Source organism: Megalops cyprinoides, chromosome 24 (genome assembly GCF_013368585.1).
Source record: "Megalops cyprinoides isolate fMegCyp1 chromosome 24, fMegCyp1.pri, whole genome shotgun sequence".
Classification (NCBI taxonomy): Eukaryota; Metazoa; Chordata; class Actinopteri; order Elopiformes; family Megalopidae; genus Megalops; species Megalops cyprinoides.
This window is the reverse complement of record NC_050606.1, coordinates 14,403,600-14,426,508: the sequence shown is the minus strand read 5'-3', so window position 1 is coordinate 14,426,508 and position 22,909 is coordinate 14,403,600. Positions and strand designations below refer to the sequence as shown.

At 44.8% G+C, this 22,909-nt stretch overlaps 1 protein-coding gene across 4 annotated transcripts in view; it reads left to right on the top strand.

Annotated features, from left to right (window-relative positions):
* efr3a (EFR3 homolog A (S. cerevisiae)) overlaps positions 1–22,909 on the top strand; it is a 109,135-nt gene that overhangs the window by 29,278 nt on the left and 56,948 nt on the right. For all 4 annotated transcript variants that reach the window (XM_036518771.1, XM_036518770.1, XM_036518772.1 and 1 more), the window contains exons 3-6: positions 1,337–1,413; positions 7,645–7,772; positions 10,312–10,462; positions 19,661–19,782. In XM_036518771.1, the coding sequence (XP_036374664.1) occupies positions 1,337–1,413; positions 7,645–7,772; positions 10,312–10,462; positions 19,661–19,782 (478 nt within the window). The remainder of the gene's footprint in view (positions 1–1,336; positions 1,414–7,644; positions 7,773–10,311; positions 10,463–19,660; positions 19,783–22,909) is intronic.

Here is a 22,909-nt window from a genome sequence, read left to right as displayed (position 1 = left end):
TCTGCTTTTGGAAGGCGCTTTCAAAAAACTCACTGCACTGCAGCTGGAATTTGCTGGAACTTCTCTCTCTCTCTCTCCCCCCACACTCCTGCACCTCACGTCCGCATTGGCCATGGTTTATTTCTGGAAACCCATTTCGGCACAGCGGAGCGCCGCCCCGGCCCGCCTCCTTGCCAAAAACGGCCTTGAAGAGCAGGCGGGGTGCTTCCTCTCAAGATTTCATGGTTTTAGCGAGGGGGGCGCGGGGCCGAGGGCGTGCTGTGGCTCTCACGGCGAGGCCCCGCATCGATCCGCCGCAGGAGTGCGTGCTGTGACTGCCCACCGGCCACTGCGTATGGCCGCCTCTGACTTTGTGGCTCAGCATTGATCTATGGCGCGAGGGCTCGCCGTGCCGCCCCGACCTTTGCGTCAGCGGAGCGCCTTTCATTTTGTTACATGTAATCCATAAAATGCACTCGGTTTGACAGTTCATTGCTGATGGGCCGCCGGGAGCAGACCGCAGCTGAATTTGAAATGAGAGAACTTCAGTGGTGTAAAAAAAAAAGCAAGATTTAAGGTATGGAAAATTACTCCTCGATTAGACATTTCATTTGTCTCCCAGAAGAGAATTAACTTTGTATTCTGTGCTCTCCCTGATCATTTATTAGGACCGGAGAGGGAGAAAAAAAAAGCTGAATTTATTGCCCTCTAATGGATAAGTTAACTTTTTTTTTGGCTTAAAAAGGCAGCAGGTTGATAGTGTTGCAGAAGAACCCTTGGGTGCTGTTTGCCTACCATGAAACGTATTATGTCACCCAAAGATTTGGATGTATTGCCTGCTGTCCTTGCTGGCAGCAGTAATTGACCATAACACAAACAAATTGAATTTTGGAGGTTTGCCTGAAGCAAGAATCGGAGGCCAACTGTTCTGTATACAGCTCATTTTGATGTTTTGAAATGACTCTTTTTTTCAATCCTATTATTTCTGTTTGCTCCGCAGCATCCTGGAATTGGAAATGTAGTAATGGTCCCTGAAAGAACATTTGTCCTGAAAACAGTGACAGTCGCTTGTTAATCCTGCTTCCCATGTAACTACTTAAACTTTACCTTTCGGTGTGCCTTTGGGTGCATTGATCCTATTGATGATGGCAAATGACAGAATGAATTAGAATTACGCAGTTTGTTCTGTGGTACTTTTTTTTTTTAGTTTTTGTCTGTTCAGTTTTATTGTCATTAATCCTATGTGCGGTTTAAATTAGCACAATGGCGAGTCCACACACTGCAGTGTTATGCTAGACTGTGTTCTGTAGAATGGTATGCTAACCGAAGGGACACCGTTTGTGTTCTTCTCTTTCAGGGGTATGTGGCTGCTGTGGTCCCCTGCGGCCTCGGTACAAGCGCCTGGTTGACAACATCTTCCCCGAGGACCCCAAAGTGAGTGTCCCTTGTCACCTGTCAATGACTGGCCTTGCCTCAGACAGACCCTCCTCCTCAGGCTGTCCAATAAACCGCCTGATTTTTTTTTTTTTCCCCTGTATTCTGCTTTCATTATTCATGTATCCTTCACTTAATTTCATTTACCATTTGAAAATTTCATGCAGACATAGTGAAATTGATCTCTCCCTCCTTCAGATACCAGCAGTCTCTGTGATGGGGTTGTTTAACACAGTTGACTCATACCACACATGCAGGACTATGGGTAACTTTAAATGTCAGTGCAGGGGTTCAGCAGTTTGCTTTCGACAGAACATCTGTGAAAATTAGAAATGTGCACTTCTCCACCTTCTGGAAGCACGTGATCAAGCAGGCATTTTTTTTTTTAATTGGAATTTAAAGACATCTCCACAGAAGGTTATCTTCAGTAAAAGATTGCATTGCATCATATATTGGGGATAAGCATGCTTAGACCGTATGCGACATCTGTATATACTGTTTATTGTTGCAATATTAAACTGCCAAGTACAGCATATGGACAAATACACAGGAAATAAATCTTATCTGAAGCTCATGTGTACACACAAATATGTCATTAATACGGTGTATGGAGTGGTAGAATACTAGTTAGATGAATTAGAAAGAATTTCGGATTCAAATCCCAAGTGGGCCACTGTTGCATTTTCATTGAGCAATGTACTAGTGAGGAATTGTCTTTATCAATCCTTTTCTATAAATAGATGATATTTAAAATGCCATGCACTTTTCCCTGCCACTGCTTGTGGTTATAGGTAAGTAATGCACAGCTAGATTCCACAGTACACTACCTTGTCATTATGCCCGAGGGTGATGACAGTGGTATTAGTCTGTACATGTTTCCTTGCAGGTCAAGTCTCAAGAAGTTTTTACATTTTTGTTGAGGATATTTTAAATACATTTAGAAAACCACCAAAATTTGATAAGTATGTTTGATTTTAACTGTGGCACAGTAATTAGAAAAGGCCACGCCTTTTACCCTTAGCTACAGACAGTTTTGTTAATGATCCGAGATTTTTTTTTTTTTTTGTGTAGGTTGAAGGTTGTATACACCATCAGCTGAACAGTTCAAAAAACTAATGTCTAAATTTATACATGTTTGCTCTTCTGTGCCCAAAGTAGTTCCAAAAACCCTAGTAATATTGTTCTGTGTATTTAGTTATTGGCAAAGCACTTTAGTGCTTTCCTTCAGCTGATGCCATATTGAAGCCAAACTACTTTTCCCAGGAGAACTTGCAAATTCTATGATCAGTGTAAAGCATTGCAGAAATGCTGCTATGGGATATTTCAAAAGGCATAGCTCTACATTTTTTATAAGCTATATAAATTCATGCATGACTTCAGGGGGATTTTACATTTATTATATTCAGGATACATTACAAATGGTTTCATGTTATGTATTTTTTATGGGGATGTGAATTGAAAACAGTTCATGCATGTTGCTCAGCTGAAATCAGGTCCATTGTGTCCTGCCTGTTTGACTTGCTCACACCTTTTCCATTTAGTGATTTCTGGAGCCATCTTGAAACTTGCGCTCCAGCTGTGTTGTGACACAAGTGAATTCACTGCTACGCTTCATAATTCGATTGGCTTAAAGTCATCCTCCACCTCCTCTTCCTCCTCCTTCATCTTCTTCTTTATAACACCAAGAGAAAATAAGATGAGTCACACATACATAGTTCTGGCCTGCAAAGGTGATGGACTGAATGTGTCCATCCAGCTAAACACCTTCCTTGGGGTCTGATTTCGAATACCCATACCTACTTTGACTTAGTCAATCATAAGATCCATTTAAATTTTGACTAATTTTGATTAATGCTAAAAGTCTAATAAAATCCCAGCATGCACAAAAAAAGGACTTGAACAGACAGGCAGCGCACCACCCACAATTCCTGCTAAGTCTCTTAAGGGAGCTCTTCCCTTGAGGAAGGAGTTGATGAAACATCAGATTGCTTGCTGGTTTGCATGCAGGGGTACATACAGTGGGCTCTCCACTCAACCCAAACCTTACCTAATGAACATTTTATTGGTATGTTCAATCTCCATTTTTTATGCGTGCTCTGCTGTCCACTCCCCCTGTATATTTTCAGAGAAAAGCCCCAGGTGGTGCCGTGCACCACTCCTCATTACCCTTACTCACAATCCACCATGGCTGCCTGCTGTTTTTGAGGCCGTCCATATGAATCCTGATTACTCCCATTCATCAGTAATGCTGTCGGACCCTTGCGATTTTTCCGCATTTATGCAGACGACAAACACGTGTTAAAGATTAGTTCTTTGACCACTAGAAATTGTCTGAGAGCTGGTTTTCATCATTGGCAGCAGCGCTTTGGAATTGCTTGGCAGAGTCTGGGCCACCCAGCTACCGCGGACCTTTTCACCTAACCCTCTCATTAATGATTGACGCTTCAGGAACGACTACAGTCATTTGCTGTAACGGGAAGTGCTGTTCGATCATTCAGCCCTGCCAATCATTAACAAAGAGATTCTACCAGGTGCTTCAGATTTTCATGAAGCTCTAATTTTTTTTTTCCCCCCATGCCTAGTGTTTTCGAAGGCAACAGGGGGTTATTATACCTGTATGTCTTGTGGGTGTGGCCAAGTACGGTGTTTAAACAGTCCTGGCTAGAAAAACACATCAAAAATGGTTTTGCACCTTTTTGTCACAATTATCTCCGATTTGGAGAATGGTTCCATTTAGCTGCGTAGTGAAGTTACCTCAAAACAACATCATAAGTATCTAACGTAAATGGGGAGTAGATGCAGCATCTCAAATTAAGATTTTCCAGTGATGTGTTTATGCAGTGTTTTAACCACTCTGAGTTTTACTCATTTCACACTAAAACAACATTATTTGTAGTGATGATGCCACCATTATAATTGCCTGTGAATGATAAGAGTTGTCTGTAGTCCCCTATTCCTGCTGCAGTGGTTTCTGTAGCTCTCTCCTTTCAAGAATACTGTATCGCATTCCCAGGATGAGGAAGCTGTCCTTCATTTGGCTTCATGATTAGACCACCATAATGTATGCATTGTCCATATTAGAAAATCTATAGTATTGAACACAGAGATGGTTCTGATAGCCAGTAGGGGAAGGAAAAAAACTCATTAACTGCGATTCCAACCCTTGATCCTGTTAATTAAAATGCAAGTATGTATGGACTTTATAAATAGACAAACGCTTCCTCTCTCAGGAGACTCTTCCTTCGCTCCCAAGGGGCTCTTGGATATAAGCAAAGATTTACAGAGGGGAATGTTAGTGTTAAGGCAGTCAGAACCTCGTCGGATTAATTATCACTCATGAGAGCTGCAGGTGCCCGAAATTCTCAGGGGGCGTTTTAATGGGAAACCATCCTATTTTTTTTTTACACATACTTAATTCCATGTTCTCCACCTACCGCCCCCATCTCAAACCTACTCTGAACAATCCCCCAACATGCCGTGTAGGTTTGTAGAATATGAAGGTTTTTTTCTGTCATCTTGTCATATTACTATTCTGCTTTGGCAGTGATTGAACTGCCTCCCCCTGTGCGGTTCATGAAGCACAGTAGGCCTGTCTTTTAGGTTCTTGGCCATGGCTCTAGTATGCAATACTACTTAATGATACAGTGATACCCAATCATCGTTCACAGTTGTTCAGATTATAGTCTCATAAATCACTACCACTGCAATGGAGTGGCTGCAGATCCTAACAGATATTAATTTTAATCAGCACCCAGGGTGGTGGGTGCTGCCTGACTGTCATCTTTAGTTGAGTCAGTTGGGTGAGGTGTTTTGAGTTATACCAGCACATATGTGGGGAAAGAAGCGTATGGCAGCCAAAGGCATGAGGGATACGTTTGGAAAGTTCAGGCTTTGCGTGGACCAGCAGAGCTTGGTGGAACATGGTGGACAACAGACGCCTTCCAAGACTGCACTGTGCTCACATTCACTGGTCTGTGAGCCTTGTTAGCTTGGTCTGACACTGTTGCTCATTTACCTTGAATGGATACACTTATGTCCTATTGTGCTGGATAAGACGGTCTGCTAAATGCATGTAATGTAACATGGAAATGTTCATGCATGGTTCCAGTTTGAGGGCGTTTCCTTCGATTGCTCACTTGAATGTTCGGCGTGTGTCGTTTCCTCCATTGTACGTACTGTATCTGTCATGGTGAGGAGCTTGTCAGTGCTGATGAAATGAAGACTGAGATGTGGGAAGTTTGTGCTCATATATACATCCATTAATCTCCACAGGTCACAGACAGGAAAAAAAAAAAACTATTTGCTTCAGAAAGAAATAAAAACCCACACATTGCTTTTATGCTCACAAGGGATCCTTTGAAATTCACACTTGCAATCTTTCCTCAACACCCCCTCCCCTCAGACTGTTCAAGACTTTGATGGTAGGATGAACAGATCTCTTTGTTATATAACGCTTCAGCAAGGGGAAGACGTGCCGAGCTTCATGGGGTTGTAGTTTGAACGAATGGACAAACTTTGAGGAAAATCAGCACAGATGTGACTTCAGAGGGAAGAAGCAGAGAGAGGCGTGGCTTCTCTTGTATCAGGTGTTGCCGTGGCGTGTAGGTTAGCGCTCTGACAGCTCTCTCCGGGCATGTCCGGGGTCACGGGAGTAGTCAGGGCCTCCAGGTGGCTGCTCACAGATGATAAATGAGCTCTGCCTCTGTCAGGGTCTTGCTGCATCTCAATTGGAAAGATGGCCCTTTTTATGGCAGCCTGGCATCTGCTGCTCTTTCCACTGTTCATCGGTCAGCATTTTTAGCTGTGACCAATGGACAGTCTATAGATTTTTTTTTTTTAAGACATTACACAAGCATGCTTATTATTATACACATTTGCAATTTTTCTTACCCTCAGACTAGCACAGAGTATCTAACATGAAAAGCCCTGCCATTTGCTTTGCTCAGGAGTATGTACAATTTTAATCCTGGGTAGTTTGTAATGTATTTGATTACAGGTCTGCATAACAATTACACAAAGGATCATGTATTTGATCAAGTATGTCACAGACGTCACAGTACATATGCATTTAAAATGTAACAGAGGTGTTTATTTCCTGTTTAGATCACTCTAAATAGAAATTAAGCAAGCTGGATCTAGTTTGAGTTTGATTTTTGTACCCAGTAAGTCAGTATTGGCATGTGAGCCTAAAAGGAGTATTTACTTCAAAAGAAATGTCCAAAACCTTTAAAATATTTAGAAAAAAAATTAAAAAAAAACATTGTGATTCAAAAAGCATTCATACCATTCATAATATAGATAACCTTGCTCAGGTGAACATACCTCAGAGCTCAGTGCAGTCCATTATACAGAAGTGGAAGAAATATAGAACTACAGCCACACCTCCTAGGGCAGGCCGCCTCCTAAACTTAGTCACCAAACAAGAATGGCACTTGTCAGAGAGACTACTGCGACGCCAACTGTCACTCTAACTGAGCTACAGAAGTCAGTGGCTGCAACTGAAAATGATGTCCATGGGTCAACAATCTCCAAGCTATTGCACAAGAAGGGCCTTTATTGAAGACTGGCAAGAAAGAAGCCCTTGCTGGAAAAAAAGCACATTCTTGTCCGTAATATTGCTCCATCATGTTAGCAGATTTATCCAAAAAGACTGATGGATATTATAGCTGCGAAAGATGGTTCAACCAAGTACTAAAGGAGAGGAATGAATGCTTATTAATTGTTCACATTTCAGTTCTTGTTTTTTTTTTTGTTTTATTTCTTTTTCTTTTTTGTGCTGCGCTGTTGCAGAGTTGAGTGATTCACAAGTTAAAAAAAAAAAACAAATCTGTCTAATTACTCAAAATCTCAGGTTGTGGAAATCATTTGTGTGAAAAAAAGGGCTGGGGGCTGGCTGAATACTTTTGCCAGACACTGTGTGTCCTGGCTGATTTCCCTGAGTTCTTTGGTAGGAACCCCAAGTTATAATTTAAAATGAAGAACAAGCAGTTAATAAAAATAGATTCACACCAGTGTCTTTCCATCTTAGTGTCTAATGTTCACAGGTAAGGAGGCATAAGACATTTAATCAGTACCTTGAGTAGATTTACACCCTTTGCGATCACACCTTTCACTGTTGTGAGTTAACAAGTCTAATTAAAACCCAGTGTTCAGGCGCATTATATCTGATTAATTAAGGAAATGACACAGAGTGTTCTGAGTATATGAAGTTATGTTCCTCTTTTCCACTAGGATGGCCTAGTCAAATCAGATATGGAAAAGCTGACCTTCTATGCAGTGTCGGCCCCGGAGAAGCTGGACCGCATTGGGGCCTACCTGGCGGAGAGGCTGAGCAGGGATGTCGTCAGGCATCGTTACGGGTGAGTGCCTGATCGACTCCCAAAGAGTCACGTTTTTGTAGAGCACCATCACGTGTAGGGCCACCAATTCTCAGAGAAAGCAACAGTCCAATGCAGCTTTGAGCTGGGTTGTCAGTTTGACAGGAATCCGTCCTTCCAGTGGTCTTCCTAAACCTTGGGAAGGTTCCATCAAAAATCAGCTGTCTGTGTATGTGTGTGTGTATGTGTGTATGTGTATGTGTGTGTGTGTGTGTGTGTGTGTGTGTGTGTGTGTGTGTGTGTGTGTGTGTGTGTGTGTGTGTGTGTGGTAGGTTCACAAGGGTCTATCAGTGCATATTCCCAGAAGCAAGAGACACATGTTCACTAAATGCAAATAATATTACAAAAGTTCCATTTCAGTGTATTTTTCCAGTTCCTTCTCAGTGTCTTTGTCCCAAATTCAGTCATACCGAATAGTTGTCTGTTGGCATTAGTTTTCTGTTGACAATAATTAGCTTGTTAAAGTTAATCAAAAGTTGAGGACAAACTTATGCACAAAGTGCAGTCCATGTTGGATTGGAGGCTGTGTAATACCATGCCAAGAAGCCAATTAAAACCTATGAAAAGAAAAAAAGAGGAGATTAATTCACTCATAGTCTTCTCCATGAAGACTTTTGTTGAATTGATTAAGTTGCCTTCCAGTCGGTACAGGGTGTGCATGTGAAGCACGCTAAGCATTAAGTATCATAATGCATTTGGTCTGAGCAGAATATCTGCCTGTTACGAACGCAGCTGCACGTAGACATCGTGCTGGCTCTCTCTTCAATGCAGGTAGAAGGGACTTCCGTTGCGCGCGTTGTTGCTAAGAAACACACCACTGCAGGGTAGGCCGCGTGCTGCCATGGAAGGAGGTCATGGCGGCTTGAGGAGGGTGCAGACTATAGCCTTTCACATTCGCTGTCATGACCATGAATGTAGAGCTTTCTTGAAAAGGAAAAGGGCGCTTCAACCTGCAGAAGCTGCATGAAGATGTCTGTGGACAGTACCTGTTTTTGATGTATGTAGCACATGGATGTTCAGCTAAATGCAGTGTATCTCGAAGCTTCAAATGGCCCCGTAGGAAAAGATGAAGTCCACCGAACAGAGACCATGGTCTTCAGTGAGCCTTCACTAAAGGCAATGTCACCCAGAGGTGACACTAAAGCTCTCTCACTCTCTAGCGCATGCTCTCTGTCTGCTTCTCTTTATCCCTTTGTCTGCCCCCCCGCCTCGTTCCGCTCCCATTTCCCAGACTTAGCTTTAGGAGCAGAAAATTTGGTTTCAGCTGCTGTGCTCTCCCTCAGTATTCTAATCTCCCAGACCGAGAGCAAGCGTGGAATAGCATTTCCGCGCAATGGAAAAAGGATGACTCTTGATAGCAGAAATGAATCACTTTCCAATCCCTAAGCTGATAAAGGATCATTTGTTGCTATATGAATATATCGAAAAGTATACATCGGCGAATGCGATTTTTTTTTTTTCTTTCCCTCCCCCTTGAGTTCCCCTGTAATCCGTATCTCAATGCCATAGGTATTGCTCCCCAGTGGCGTGGCGCTGTCTGCTCCAACCGAGGCAATGACCACTCATTCTTCCAGAGGATTCAGAGTGTAAAAATAAGGCATACAAATTAACTGAATGAAAGCACTTCACTATCTCGCGCGTACACCCCGCAACCTTATTCATACAGTAATTGGTTTCTAGTCAGGGGGCACAATCTGAAAAGACCATTGGGGAACGTTCCGCCGGAGTCAGAATGGAGACAATTATTTAATAAGGTACCTCCCCCCCACTGCGTCTTCAGCCATTCATCTGGAGTCATTTGTTGTTCAGCAATGCCTTCAGGAAAGTAATTAAAATGGAAGCACAAGCCAAAAATAGAAGGACCCAGTGGGGGATTTTGGAGGGGGGGGCGGGGGAAGAGCAGCTCGGCCGAATTCACACAATCAGTGCAGCTACGGCCGCGTGATTGCCGCAGTGGAAATTAGACTTAATTGGGCGCGATTTTAAAAACCTCGAAGGGGTGAACAACAAAAAAAATAAAAAAGGAGTCCAAGGAGGGCGGCGGCCCTTTTGGGCTTAGTCGCGCACATTTTCCGCGCCGTGCTGAGACCTCCAGGCCCTCCCAACTCTCTGCAGCGTTCGCTAACGTGCCGATTCAGTCCCATGCGTGCCTTCTCCGATTCGATGTGACACTGCCTCTAACTGCCTGCTTAGTATCCACTCTAGGCCTATTGTTTTGCTAACTGCGCAGTTAATATCCACTGTAGGCCTATTGTGCTGCTCACTGTACAGGAGAGTGCCTCTGTAGGCCTATTGCGCTGCTAACTGTACAGGCGATATCTACTGCAGACCTATTGTACTGCTAACTGTGCTGTTAATATCTGCTGTAGGCCTATTTGAGGAGCACCCCCAGAGGATTGTTTTTGGATGCTGGTGCTCTCCTGTTCTGTCTTCTAAACAGTGGAGTCGGACTGGGCAGCGGGGGGGGGGCAGCATTAGGTCCCTATCTAACACAAGGGCCTTATCTCTCTCTTGTCCACAGGTATGTAGTTATTGCCATGGAGGCTCTGGACCAGCTGCTGATGGCCTGCCACTCCCAGAGCATCAAACCCTTCGTGGAGAGCTTCCTGCACATGGTCGCCAAGCTGCTGGAGTCCCGGGAGCCGGATCTGCAGGTCCTCGGAACCAACTCGGTGAGCGCCCCACCCCTTCCTCCAACCACCTCCTCGCCCTAGCAGCACCCCGCCACCTCCTTGATTGTGAATCCCGCCCGTGGCCCACGAGTTTCTTTGAAGCCGCTGTGTGCACAGATGCATTCTGGGAAGGTTGTCGAGGACATGCGGCTCTCCAGCTCCCTCCGTGACGAGCCAGGCTCCAGCTGTTCCCTGCTCCACTTATAAACCCTGCAGGTCTCCTCTCAGTGGTGCGGGACCGCTCTCTCTCTCCCTCCTCAGCGCCCTTCCACCCTCAACCTGTTGTTTTTCTCTTGGCCACACCGCCGCTTTCACCCCCAAATGTCAGCTCCTTTATTACCCTGGCGATTAAACTGGCAGGCGGTTGATGTTTTATCGGGGCTGTTAGCGGGAATGTGAAGGGGAACGGGGAGGGTTATTCAAGGTTAAACCTGATGATTCCCACATTCAGTCTCTTTCACTCAAAACGCTTCGACCTGGCAGATGGGCCAGGACCGGCAATGCCCAAAGCAGGTTCAGAGAATATGAGGCTTACATTCTGGTTTCAGTATTAAGATGTTGACACGTTGCCTCTTGATGAATGTAAATTGCTGTTTGTGTCGGCACCATTTGCCAGCAGGATACAATGGAGACAAACTGGAGGTAATGGCCCAAGCCATAAAACATTCAAGACACAAACTTGTGTGGTTTCTCAATATGTGTTTGTTCATGACAATACCGTGCCCTTGCAGCATTGGTCCAACGTCATATCTATTATGTAGACATCTGCGACAAGGCCACACATCATACCGTGGCAGCCATTTTACAGAGCACAGTTTAATCAGATCAGAAGAATTATGCCCACATTAGTGCTTACAAATTAAATGTGTGCACCCTAATGTAATTACAGAGTGACATGGTGATTGCTTTTTTTTCCATATGTGTCTCGCTTTTGAACGGCCGCTTCATCATAATGGTAATTGAAAATGAAATTGAAATATTTTTTGAAGCGTGTGATTCTAGTCGATATATCCTGGCTCTCATTTTTGCCAATGGCTAAGGAACGTATTTAAATAAAGGGGTCAGACTGAGAATATGTATTTTGAAAAAAGGGTTCGTTAAAAAACGTGTATTAGTTATGACTGCGTAGTTAACAGTATCACTGTGCTCTTTCTTCTTGACTTTGCTTCTTGCAGACACTTTCAGATCTCTTTATTCCGAAAATATGCATGCCTGGGTGCCTACTGCTGCCCTTTCATAAATCACTCACCCTCATATACTACCCATTGCCGACAGGCTTGGGCTTGCAAAGACAGACACTTCAAACTTAGCTGTGCAGTGTTAAATATGGCAGTTTGATTTTCGCACTATGTTTCATTATGTATCCACTAGGAGTACATTTTGTAGTTGATTTTCTGCTAAAGGACTGAAGTGAAGAGTCACCCCCTCCTTGGTGTCACCCTCTCCCACAGACACACATGGCTGACTGCAGGCACTGATTGCTTCCCAGATTAACTCTGCTCACGTTTACATTACATTTTGTCATTTAGCAGATGCTCTTATCTAGAGCAGCATACAAGGTGTTACTACATTTAACATTCAACTTGCAGACTTATCCAGAGCGCCACACAACATTTGGGTACATTTGGGTACAGAGCAGACGCTCATACCAAGTGCAATGTACAGGGTGCAAGTACATTTAGCGTTACTTTGACCTACCAGTCAAAAATTTGGGCACACCTGATTAAGATCATGAGAAAAATGCATTCAAAGACATTTTAATCTAAACACTTAAATGCTTGAAATGTGTTTCTTAGGCATTGACTTCACTATTTACATTTGTCTGTGTGTGGATTTCTTTCCAAAAAGCATCTACTTTTTACAAAATAGCTTTGGCTACTTTGGAGAATCTAAAATATGAGTTTTGGTTGATTTAATACTGTTTTCGTCACTGCATAATTCCATTTGTGGTATTTTATAGTTTTGATGTCTTTTCTTTTATTCTAGAATGTTAAAAAAAAAAAAAACTCAAAACACTTCTAACCTGTACTGTATTTGACCAGCAGATGCTCCTATCCAGAGTGATATACAAGGTATACAAGTGCATTTAATCTTACATTTACACCCAGCAGACACTGTTATCCATTAAAGATGTGAGTATATTTAACATTACATTTACATCCAGCAGAAGTAAACACAAGTAGACACAAGATAGAGGCAGAAGGGCAGGAAAGACGGGAGCTGGGACAGAGAGGTAGATGAAGGAAAGGAGCTGTGAGAAAAGTAGGGAGGAGAGAGGGATGGGGAGGGAGAAGGAACAAGAGTAGGGGGTGATGGAATGAGGAGAAGAGGGCCAAAGGGCAGATCGAGAGAGCGATGGAGCGAGCGAGCATTGCCCCTCAGGTCACCCCGCCTGGAGCGAGGAGACTCCAAAGACCAAAGTCACCGTTGCAGGGAATTCATTAGGAGGTTTCAGCACGCTGACGTTCATGCGGGGGTCAAAGGTCGCACGCATCGTAACCAGCTCTCTGCGGTAGCAGATTACCATTCGAAAATCTGTGCTTACAACAGGGCGTGGTTTGTGGTGAATGACAGATGAGAATTGGAAGCTCTTTATCGATGGTGGTTTGGTATTTTTTCACAAGAGAGCCTCATTATATAGGCCATCATAACCACGGTGGGAGCACCTGGCTTTCACCTTTCTAGATGTGAGAATTAAGTGCTGCTCTCCATCTAGCTCAAAGGTCATCTGTATAGTTCCAGCAACCTGACATCAAAGGAGTAGTCCTTTTCTATGGTAAATACTTACCCGTTTGAACCCAGAAAGCTAATGCTCATGTCATTATTTTTCTCTCCTTTCTCTCTCTCTCTCTCTCTTTTTCCCCTGATAATGTAGATGTTGTACTTCTCTCTGTTTGACCGCGTATAACCTTGTCCCCACCCACACACCAACTGGTATATAATAATACAAATTATTTTTTTAAATTGTAGTCTTGCTTTAATTTTGTTGTGTAGTATGGTACAGAGTACTCAGTTTATGAAGTAAAATGTATGCTCTGTTACTTGTTAATGATTAGCTAGTTGGCTGCTTCAAACAAAAATGCAGAACATGTCACTCTTTGGCATTTGTTTTATGTACAAATGAGTGGCATTTTAAATTACTAGCAGGGGAATGCTCCTTAATTCGTCTGTCAGTCAATCCAGTTTTGTTTAATATATATCGTTGTGAACACTTTACAGAGCATGTTGCATTGAAGGAATTCAAGATGGAAGGTAATGTTCTCTCAGCAGCATCAATACAAGGGACTGCTACCAGTTTTATGAATGGGATGTAGTGTGTTTCGTAGTGGTTCGTAAGACAACAAAACTGTTGGCTTATTGGGAACTAAGTGCAGGTTACTTTATGAATTGCCATTGAAGTCACCTTGTGTTTTACTGTGAGATGGTAAAGCTGAGGAAACGTACCTGACTGGATGTCAGACAGTTTTAAACCAGCCTAGGAAGGGCCAAGGCTTGGCGTGTTCTCTGCATTTCATTTCTAAATGCCTATTGACTTTTTTCCCCAGAAGCCTCAGATTAATCTCCAATTATATTGTCAAGCTCCACTGGTGTACACTTGTTAAATTGTAACTGCGTGCTAAGGTTATGAAGCTGGTTATTCCGAGAACATTCCATGGCACCTCCTAAGTCTTCTGCTGTCACCTTGTCGAGTGCAGTAAAATGTGAATCCGTGTTGGCTCGCCTCTCCTTCGCAGTTCGCAGACTCCGAAGGTGAAAACTGTGGAAGGGATTTCTCTTTTCTTTTTTTTTTCTCTCTCCCTCGGAGCTGCCAGTGAAGCTAATCCAGAAATCGAGAGGGCTGTTCAGATGTGAAAGCCTATCCATTATTTATGGTTGGTATTTAGAGGTGTGCAGAGGAGGTGGGGGAGAAAGCCCCAGAGGTGAGAGGGGTATTAATTAAATGTCCTCCTTAATATGGTACAGGCCGCTGATAAAGACTAAGGCGCAGAGCTTTTGATGGCACGGACATTCAGAGGAGCTGTTGTGTGGATCTGGCTGTCATTTCTGGTTCCCTATGCATATTTTTCCGCCTCTTTTCTGTGACAGTTATATCTTGATAAAGCTTTGGACACTTCAAGGCAGACACTACCAGTACACTGCTGCGCTTGGTAAAGACCAGCTCACCATACCTCATTGTCTTTGCTCAGGAGGAAATGAATAGAACTGGCTCTTTCTGTTGACAGGTGTAGACAAGGACATAAATGTAGGAGTGATATTCAGAGTCAAATGCAGCATGAGGTTTTGGTTTAAAGAAAAAAGAAAGGATAAAAATGTAGGTGCAGTGGAGACCCAGATGTTGCTTCGTGCAACAGGGGTGCAGAGGATAGGAGAGCGTGCCTCGGCTCATCTGTTTGTGCTGATTCTTAATTTACTTCTCTGTGGGGCAGAGCCTCTTTGCACTGTGGTGGCTGCATGCGGTTAAGCAGCGTTTCGGCGATAAAAAGCTTTTTAGAAAAAGCAGGAGAAATGTCAGGCGCTCAGAAGGCCCTCCATTAGGGGCTGAAGTGTGCGGGCCCGCGATGGGTCTTCAGGCCGATGCATCGTTAGTTATTTCTCCATTAAATCGCTGCTCTGTTTCCATTTGGTTTCCATAACAGGACAACACTGTCTCTGTCAGGCCTGCTCTGATACTCGCATGGTCTAATAATTCCACTTCAGACCCTGTGTGTGTGTGTGTGTGTGTGTGTGTGTGTGTTTGTGTGTGTCAAGGGGTCGTTCTGTTTCCTATAACTAGCTTTTCAGGTCATTTTTCTCCTGTCTGCTATGAGTAGTTCTCTGTGTTTTCTGTAGTCGATCTCCAAATGCTATTTTCCAGCCAAGGTTAAGTCAAGCAAAGGATACGGATCGAACTAGCAATCAATCAATCAATCGATCAAGCACACAATCTATAACTCCACACCCTCATGAAGCCACATTTTTTCCCAGCATGGAGCACATTAAAGTTTTGGGTCTGTTCCTTCTGAAAAACTCTCTTTGATAATCCTCACTCCAGCTTTATTCTCGCAGCTCATTAAGGTGCTCAGTATTTGGCAGCTAAGCATTCATTAGCTAATGTCAAAAGGGCAGCACTCGATAAATGAGCCCCATTCCTCGGTGTTTCCGCTCGACACCGCCATTGTTGGTGCAGCATCGGCAGCGGCTTGGCGCTGTTTTGGCAGTGCCGCATGGGCACGTTAAAAGGGCCGTTTTTTCTGCCGCGGTGCGGTCAACAGAGGTCTTTTGAGAACGGACAGGGAGGGCTTTGTCTCTCGGAGGAGAGGGACGCTGGGGGTTCAGAGGCAATGAACTGCAAAGCGAGCGGACGAGAGGCGGCGAGCCTCCTGCTGCAGCGAGCCGCGCGTCGCCGCGGAGGTGTTGCTGTGATACGCTGCGGGGAGGTGGAGATGTTACTTCTGGCTGAGTAACCTCCAACCACCCCCTCCCTGTAGAATCACACCCTCAGTACCCCGACTGATTATTTCCTTTCCTGTGTAAGCTGTTGTGTGACAGCCCTTTTTCTGTTTCCAAAATTTCATCTCAAAAACACCCCCTTAATTCCTGTTTTTCTGCTCAGTGATCAGTCATCTGTAATGAAGCAGGTGTGTAATGGTCTTAACAAATCTGCTAGGCTTTCCAGCTCTCTATATCTACTGAGTAAAAAATATATAAGATATTTAAATGCCATTTATGCAAGTCGACTAAGCTGCATGTGTCTTGCTGACTCTGATTTGTAACAGCATGTTGGATGGGGGGGTTGGGGGGGTTGGGGTGGATCCTATATCCTGTGGATTTTATGCAATTTTACACACTGGCATATATGCTGTCATGTTGGCGATGTGCGTCAATGTCTTCATTGACAGAAATGTGTCCTCACTCGTCGGAAAATGGAAGCCATCAACAAGCAAAGGATCACTCAAGGATGAAATGAATAGCGTGGCACTGTTATTCAGGTTTTTCCAGAATGGGATATCTATGGCCTCCGGTCACAGACGTACAGTGATCCGAGTTTCATTTGAAAGCCTTTGCATGACTCGCCCTCTGTAAGCGATACGTAGAAGCCGGGGCATTTTGAAGTGTTTTTGTAGGTCATTCCGAAAGGTCTGTGGCTCGTCCTGCTGTCCGTGTAGTTAGTTGTGACCTGAAGCGGTGAGAAAGCTAAATTGGAAATGCCAAAACCAGCACAAATGTTGGCTCATTTAATGTCAGAACCCATTGCGATTTGCAGTTGAGAACAGCTCTGATTGCAGATAAGGGATAGTGACTTGGTTTAGCCTCAGTGAGGCCATTCATGTTGCACCTGTCAAATACACAGTAAGAACCATGAATAAGGAATGTGGGTATAAGATAGAGCCGTGCCTGTAATGGCCACGCTAGAGGAATACTCTCCGGGTCGAAGGCCATGCCTCCCTCTGATTCCCACCTCTGCAAGGCCAGTCGAATCGGAGAAACATGTCACCTTTCTGCCTGGGTTCCCTTTGATTGCGCAGAGCAGCAGAGCGCGGATCCCAGTGACCTTCGGGGCCTTATATAACCCATCCGGATGTTTCAAAGTCAGGGTCAGGCAAAACCGAGAATGAACCCTTTGATTTCTGACCTCAGCACAATAGCCAGTTGTATTAGAATAATACTTGTCATATGAGTTATGTGAGTTGTCCTGCCGAACCAGTGTTAAAAAAAATAGGATCATATTCTTTGAATTCCTGACTTTCACTTACAAGGTACACCATTTAAAACCTCAGCCAGACCGTGAGAGTAGGAGAGGCAAGATTTTATGCAGAATTGGTTTTCTGGGTGGTAATGGTTTGAGTTTTAGTTTTTGCGGTGTTCTCTTTGTGAGTCTTGGCTGCATGCTGATCACAAATGGCCCCATAACGGCTTTCTGAGCAGAGTGAGCCAACGCTACGTGATCTCTCTCCCTGGCATCTCCCGTCCAAAGATGGCCGTTGGCTCCGGCCGCCCTGGTCTTGCCATCTGGAGCATCTGTTCATTCTTTTCAAAATGTCCTCTTTCTCAGTTTAGGGGCACTAAATTTAACCTATCCAAGCAGCCCCCCTCCCCCCCAAGCTGCAGTTCTGAAAATGAAGACAGTTTGCCTGATTCCTTGTCTCTAACAGTTTGCAGTTTGGAAATTTGAAGATTTTGACTCCCCCTGGTCTCTGCCTAGTTCACGTCAGACTGCACCCAGGAGCAGTTTTGTTTTGTCCACAAATGTTATCCTAAATCTGTGATTAACCATGTTGTACAGCATCTCTCTAACCAACTTTTTTGAGAAGAGAGAAATGACAGAATAAACTATAGTCATAAAATACAATTACAGCTGGGTAACCTTTTTTAACGATTTGTATTTCCCAATATTACAATGTGCGTGTGTGAATACAGTTAAACATGGAGTTGCGTAATCTACAGTTTCAGAAAAGGGGGGGGATCGAGAGAGAGAGAGAGAGAGAGAGAGAGAGAGAGCCTCAGCTGACAACTGAAAGCAGAGCAACCACTCACTGTAATACCGTGTTATTATAGTTACCATGGTGGCCAGAATGGCTGTCCTGGCTGTTGTCCGCCGAGGACAATCGGCAGGCTTTGGTTCTGAATTGCAGGGTTGGAGACGGCAGGTTAAGTGGTGGCACTGTAGGGGCCGCTCTTGTAATGGTGCAGCGATCGGGCCACTTGAGAGCGGCACACAGGGGCGCCGTCATCGCCAGGCATGCTTTGCCATCACATGTGCGAGCTTTCAGATTTAGCTTTGATTTTTGCCTTTTTTTTTTTTTAACGCTGCACATTTGTCCGCCACGGTTAATCACAAGGGTGGCAAGTGACTTGGCTCTGACCACAGCTTGTCAGCATGTCGGATCTGGTTCCTCTTTCAACCCATCCAACTCCCTCCCTCCACCCTGTCCTACAGCCTGTAAGCCGGGCCCACATCGGTGTGCACCTGCGTCTTTCTCGGGCCGCACGGATGGCTTGAGGACAGACGCCGACACGTCGCATTGTACACTGCTGCGCAGAGCAGCTTCGTCATCTGTGTTGTTGGAGATACAAAGCTCACCTGTTATTAGCAGCTCCATTGCCATGCAGAGGACAGTACCAAAAAGTGAACAACCCGCTGTGTAGACACAGCCAAATGGTGACTCAGACAAGCGGGTGTTCCTCTTCAAGTCCATTCGTTTTGAACCTCCAGAAATGGAGCTAAAACCTCCACCAGGTTCCACAGCAAAGCCGAACAGATTACAGAATCATCCATGTCTGTTTTGCTACTAAAACTGAGATAATACACTTCTGTTGGGGGGGGCGGGGGGGGGGGGCAAAGAAATGCAATTTTCCTCTGTGTTTTCAAAGCAGAGAACAACAAGCCTGTTTAATTGTCACTCTCCCTTTTGCATGTGCTGCTTTCTCTCCAAACAGGAAAAAAAGCTAAGAAGTTGGACGACTTCTTTCTCCTTGAGCGGCCTCGCCTGTGTTGGACCTCGTAAAAGCCCAGCCTGTTTGTTTTGCAGAGCACCCCACAGAGTAAATTAAAAAGTCAAAAGGATGTTTTTTACATACAGAATGCTGAATGCATCAGACAAGCCCCATGCTGCAGAGTGTTGTCTTTCCTGTCCTAATGCTGGCTGTATCCGTCTACGCCACAGGGGTCCTCCACTCTCCCCTTAGGTGTCTGAGGCAGGCCCAAAATGTTCTTTTGTTTGGTAACTGACATTTTGCAACAGATCGATGTTGGGATGAGGGATGTTGGGGGAATGGCATTACTCATGAACTCCTCCTTTTGTTTTTAATTTTTCTAAGGAATAAAGCGCAGCATCAGTTGCATTATGAGGCTCTGTGCCTGAGTTGTAACCCCGCTGTTATCACCGTCACCATCACCATGACTGTTCTGAACTCATCTCCCATGGCATTCTATCATATCGTGTGTTATAGCTTGAAAGGAGTTTAAATTTCCTAGAAAGTTTGGCAAAAGGGAATCGTTTAACTTATCAAGCACTGACGAATTACATGCTCTATTGCCCGTTGGTCTTTAGGAAATGCTTTCTCCATCCATCCAAACTCTCTATCGATTTCTCCCCCCCCCCCCCCCCCCCCCCAAGAAATCCCCGTTGGTGCTATTTTCCACTTCTTTTTAGCCATTATCCGTTAAGCTTTCTCTAACTGTTATTATTAATCTAACCAGCCCTCTTCCCTCCGCAGTTTGTCAAGTTTGCCAACATTGAGGAGGACACGCCATCTTACCACCGCCGCTACGACTTCTTCGTGTCTCAGTTCAGTGCCATGTGCCACTCCACCCACGAAGACCCGGCGACCAGGACCAGGTGGGCTCACGGGCGCTGCAGACTGGTGCCAGGGATTGGTACCTCATGCTAATTAAGCCTTAGCTCTCTGATGACCTCAATAATATTCAACTATATGGATCGTAGAGTTGCAGAATAGCCAGATTTCTGTTGTGTGAAATATATGTTAATAATGCTGCTACTACAACTTTTACTGCTACTGTTGCTGCTGCTACCACTACGACTACTAACAATGATAATAATGATAATAATAAAATATTAAATCATAATAATAATAATTATAATAATAATGATGATATCTTTGTTGTCATCATCATCATGCTTTGAATTCTAAATAATATACGAATGATACAAATAAAAACCAACATCAGAAACCAGAAGCAGCTAGTGTAATTGTACAGCAGATTCCTGTACATAGTGTGCCAGGGTTGCAGTGTCCTCCCTGTGATTGATTCCCACAGAGACAGACCGGGGGTGGGCAGGTGGGGGCTGGAGGGATTGGGGGGGAGGGATGGGGGGAGGTTGAGAAATGGTACAGTATGCTTTTGTTGACTGTCATTACCTTTGTCACCATGGTCCTCTGCTTTAGCCTGATCTCACACCCTTTGTGCTGGACAGAAATTAGAGGTGAATCTGTCCTAGATTTCTCATTTTGATTTGATGCTCCAGGGCCTATCACAGACTGGAACTGGATAATCAGCTTTTCTGTGTGTCTGTGTGTGTGAAAGGCTGAAAGTAAGAGAGCAACAGAAAGAGCCAGGAATGGAAACAAAAAATCTGTCTCCTTGTTTTTTTTATAATTTACCGTTACAGAAAACAGTCTTGCATAAATGAGAATATTCTGTTATTTTACGTGGAAATTGACATTTTAGATGGGCAGCTGTGTGTGTGTGTGCGTGTGTGTGTGTGTGCGTGTGTGTGTGTGTGTGTGTGTGTGTGTGTGTCTGTGTGTGTGTGTTTGCATACACACTGATAATACACCTGTCTGTGTTATCGTTCAATTAAATATTTAGATGCTTGCTTTAAGCAGTCACACATTTCTGAGCGTGGTGGAACACCACGAGCTGCTTCTTATTCTATCAATAAGATTGATTTTACTTTGTTGACAACTGAAGCCGTAAATTGACAGCACTTGTATTACACAGATCCTGAAGTTCATCGCTCGGCAAGCCACTCTCAGCGTTTTAATTAGAAATCCTGCCTGGTTTCAAACAAAGCAATCACAAGTCGAGGAGCAATCCTGGCAAGGAAAAAAAGGCAATCAAGCAAGCCATCTGATTTGTCACTTCATTAACCGTTGTCAGACTCCGCCCCTCTGTGACATCAACGAGTTTGCTGTTTGCCCCTCTAGCATTCATACGTTTATTCTCAGATGTGCTCAGTAAGGCACTTCCTGGCTTGTGAACATTTGGACACAAATGGTACCCTCTTAATATAATGTCGCAAACGGGGTATTCACCATGAGCGACTGCCAGCTTTATTGGCTCATTTGTCTTGGAACCTTATCAAAGTTGCCTGTTTGTGGACAGCAATGGCACCTAGGTTTGGTGTACATTAATGCGCGAGTGCTGTGATTTTAAGTTCCGTGAGTGGAGCGCTGCAGGAGAGAAGCCAGCGTGGCCTGCATCCAAAAGCAGGAGTTATTGGCGTACCCCAGTGAGTCAGAGCTGAAAAGCCCAGCTGTCTGAACCGTGACCCCGGTGCGCTCTGGGGAAAAAAAAAAAAAAAAAAAAAACCCGCTGCCTGAATCGCGTGTCCGCCTACCCCGTTTGCCTCCTCGCGGGGTTGGGCGGGTCGGCCTACACAGGAAATGCGTTCGCCAGCCCCCTTTCACTTCCTGTCCGAGTCAAGCTCCCGCCACACAGCCACAGCGGCCCCCGTTCTATGTGTCACACACTGTACCTGTTCTGTGTGTCACATGCTGCACCCACCGGTACAGCAGCGATCCACAGCAAACTCCTCCAGGCAGCATAAAATACAGTCCTCGGTTCATATTTCATAACTGTGACAGTAGGGGCAATCTGGATAGTATCTCGGTGTCTCCCTATTGGACTTAACCTCCTGCAGTCAGAAGGCAAGGGTAAAAGGTCTGGGGGCAGGGATTCGTAACCTCCTGCATTCACTAATTCAGCATGAAGATGCATTGCCAAAGACGTGTTCTGAGATTAGTCCCCCTTCAACGATGCAGTGTAATGCACAGAGCCCTGCCTCCTGCCTGCTGGTGTCTGTGTCTCTCCCAGACCCGTAGTTCCTATGTGAAATGGAAGCGGCAGGAGTGTTCCACCAGCAGCGGCAGGGGCTTTGGCAAGCCCTCTCTCTCCTGCACCCCCCCCCCCCCCCCCCCCCCCCCCGCCCCAACAGGGCCGACTGCAACATGCGGACAGCAGCGTCCGTCTCCCCCTCCCTCTCCCTCTCCCTCTCCCTCTCCCTCTCCCTCTCCCTCTCCCTCTCCCTCTCCCTCTCGCTCTCTCTGTCTCTCTCTCTCTCTCTCTCTCTCTCTCTCTCTCTCTCTCCCCGCAGCCGAGACGAGGTGAGCGCCATCACCCCACCTTTCCGTGACACGTGTTCGCCCTCTAGTGGCAGGCCCTTTGTAATTGGCGTCTACTGGGGCCAGGGCTGTTTCTGCCTCAAGCCAAGCTTGGGAAATGAATTGGGCTTAGGCGGCAGCGATGTTCTTTTCACGTCACTCCACACAAGACCAAAACGCAAGGACATCTGATCCCAGCGTGTACTGTGACTGTAGCTCTGACAGACTGCGTCTGCGTCCGTGATCTCCATCCCTATGCAGGCTGGAGCAGCTGTTGGTGAGATCCAAAATGTATGGAAATCAGAAAAACCAAATAAACGCCCACCTCCAGAAAATGACATTTCCAAAAATACATGTATATATAAAATCCAGAAATTCCATGGAGTTTTTCCTCTTTGTTGATATAATAAAGAATATCATATTCAGACGCCTAGCTGAATCATAGGGGGGTTCAGATTATGCGTCTCAATATTACAGTTTTTAAAAAAAGCCAATGTCAGTCTGACAGACTCGGTTGCTGTGCCACAGAGGAGTATTGGTATTGTAGGGGAAGCAAGTCAGAGGACTCATATTTGAAATTGGAATCCGGAGTGATAATATTGCTGGAACCAAAGGAAGCCT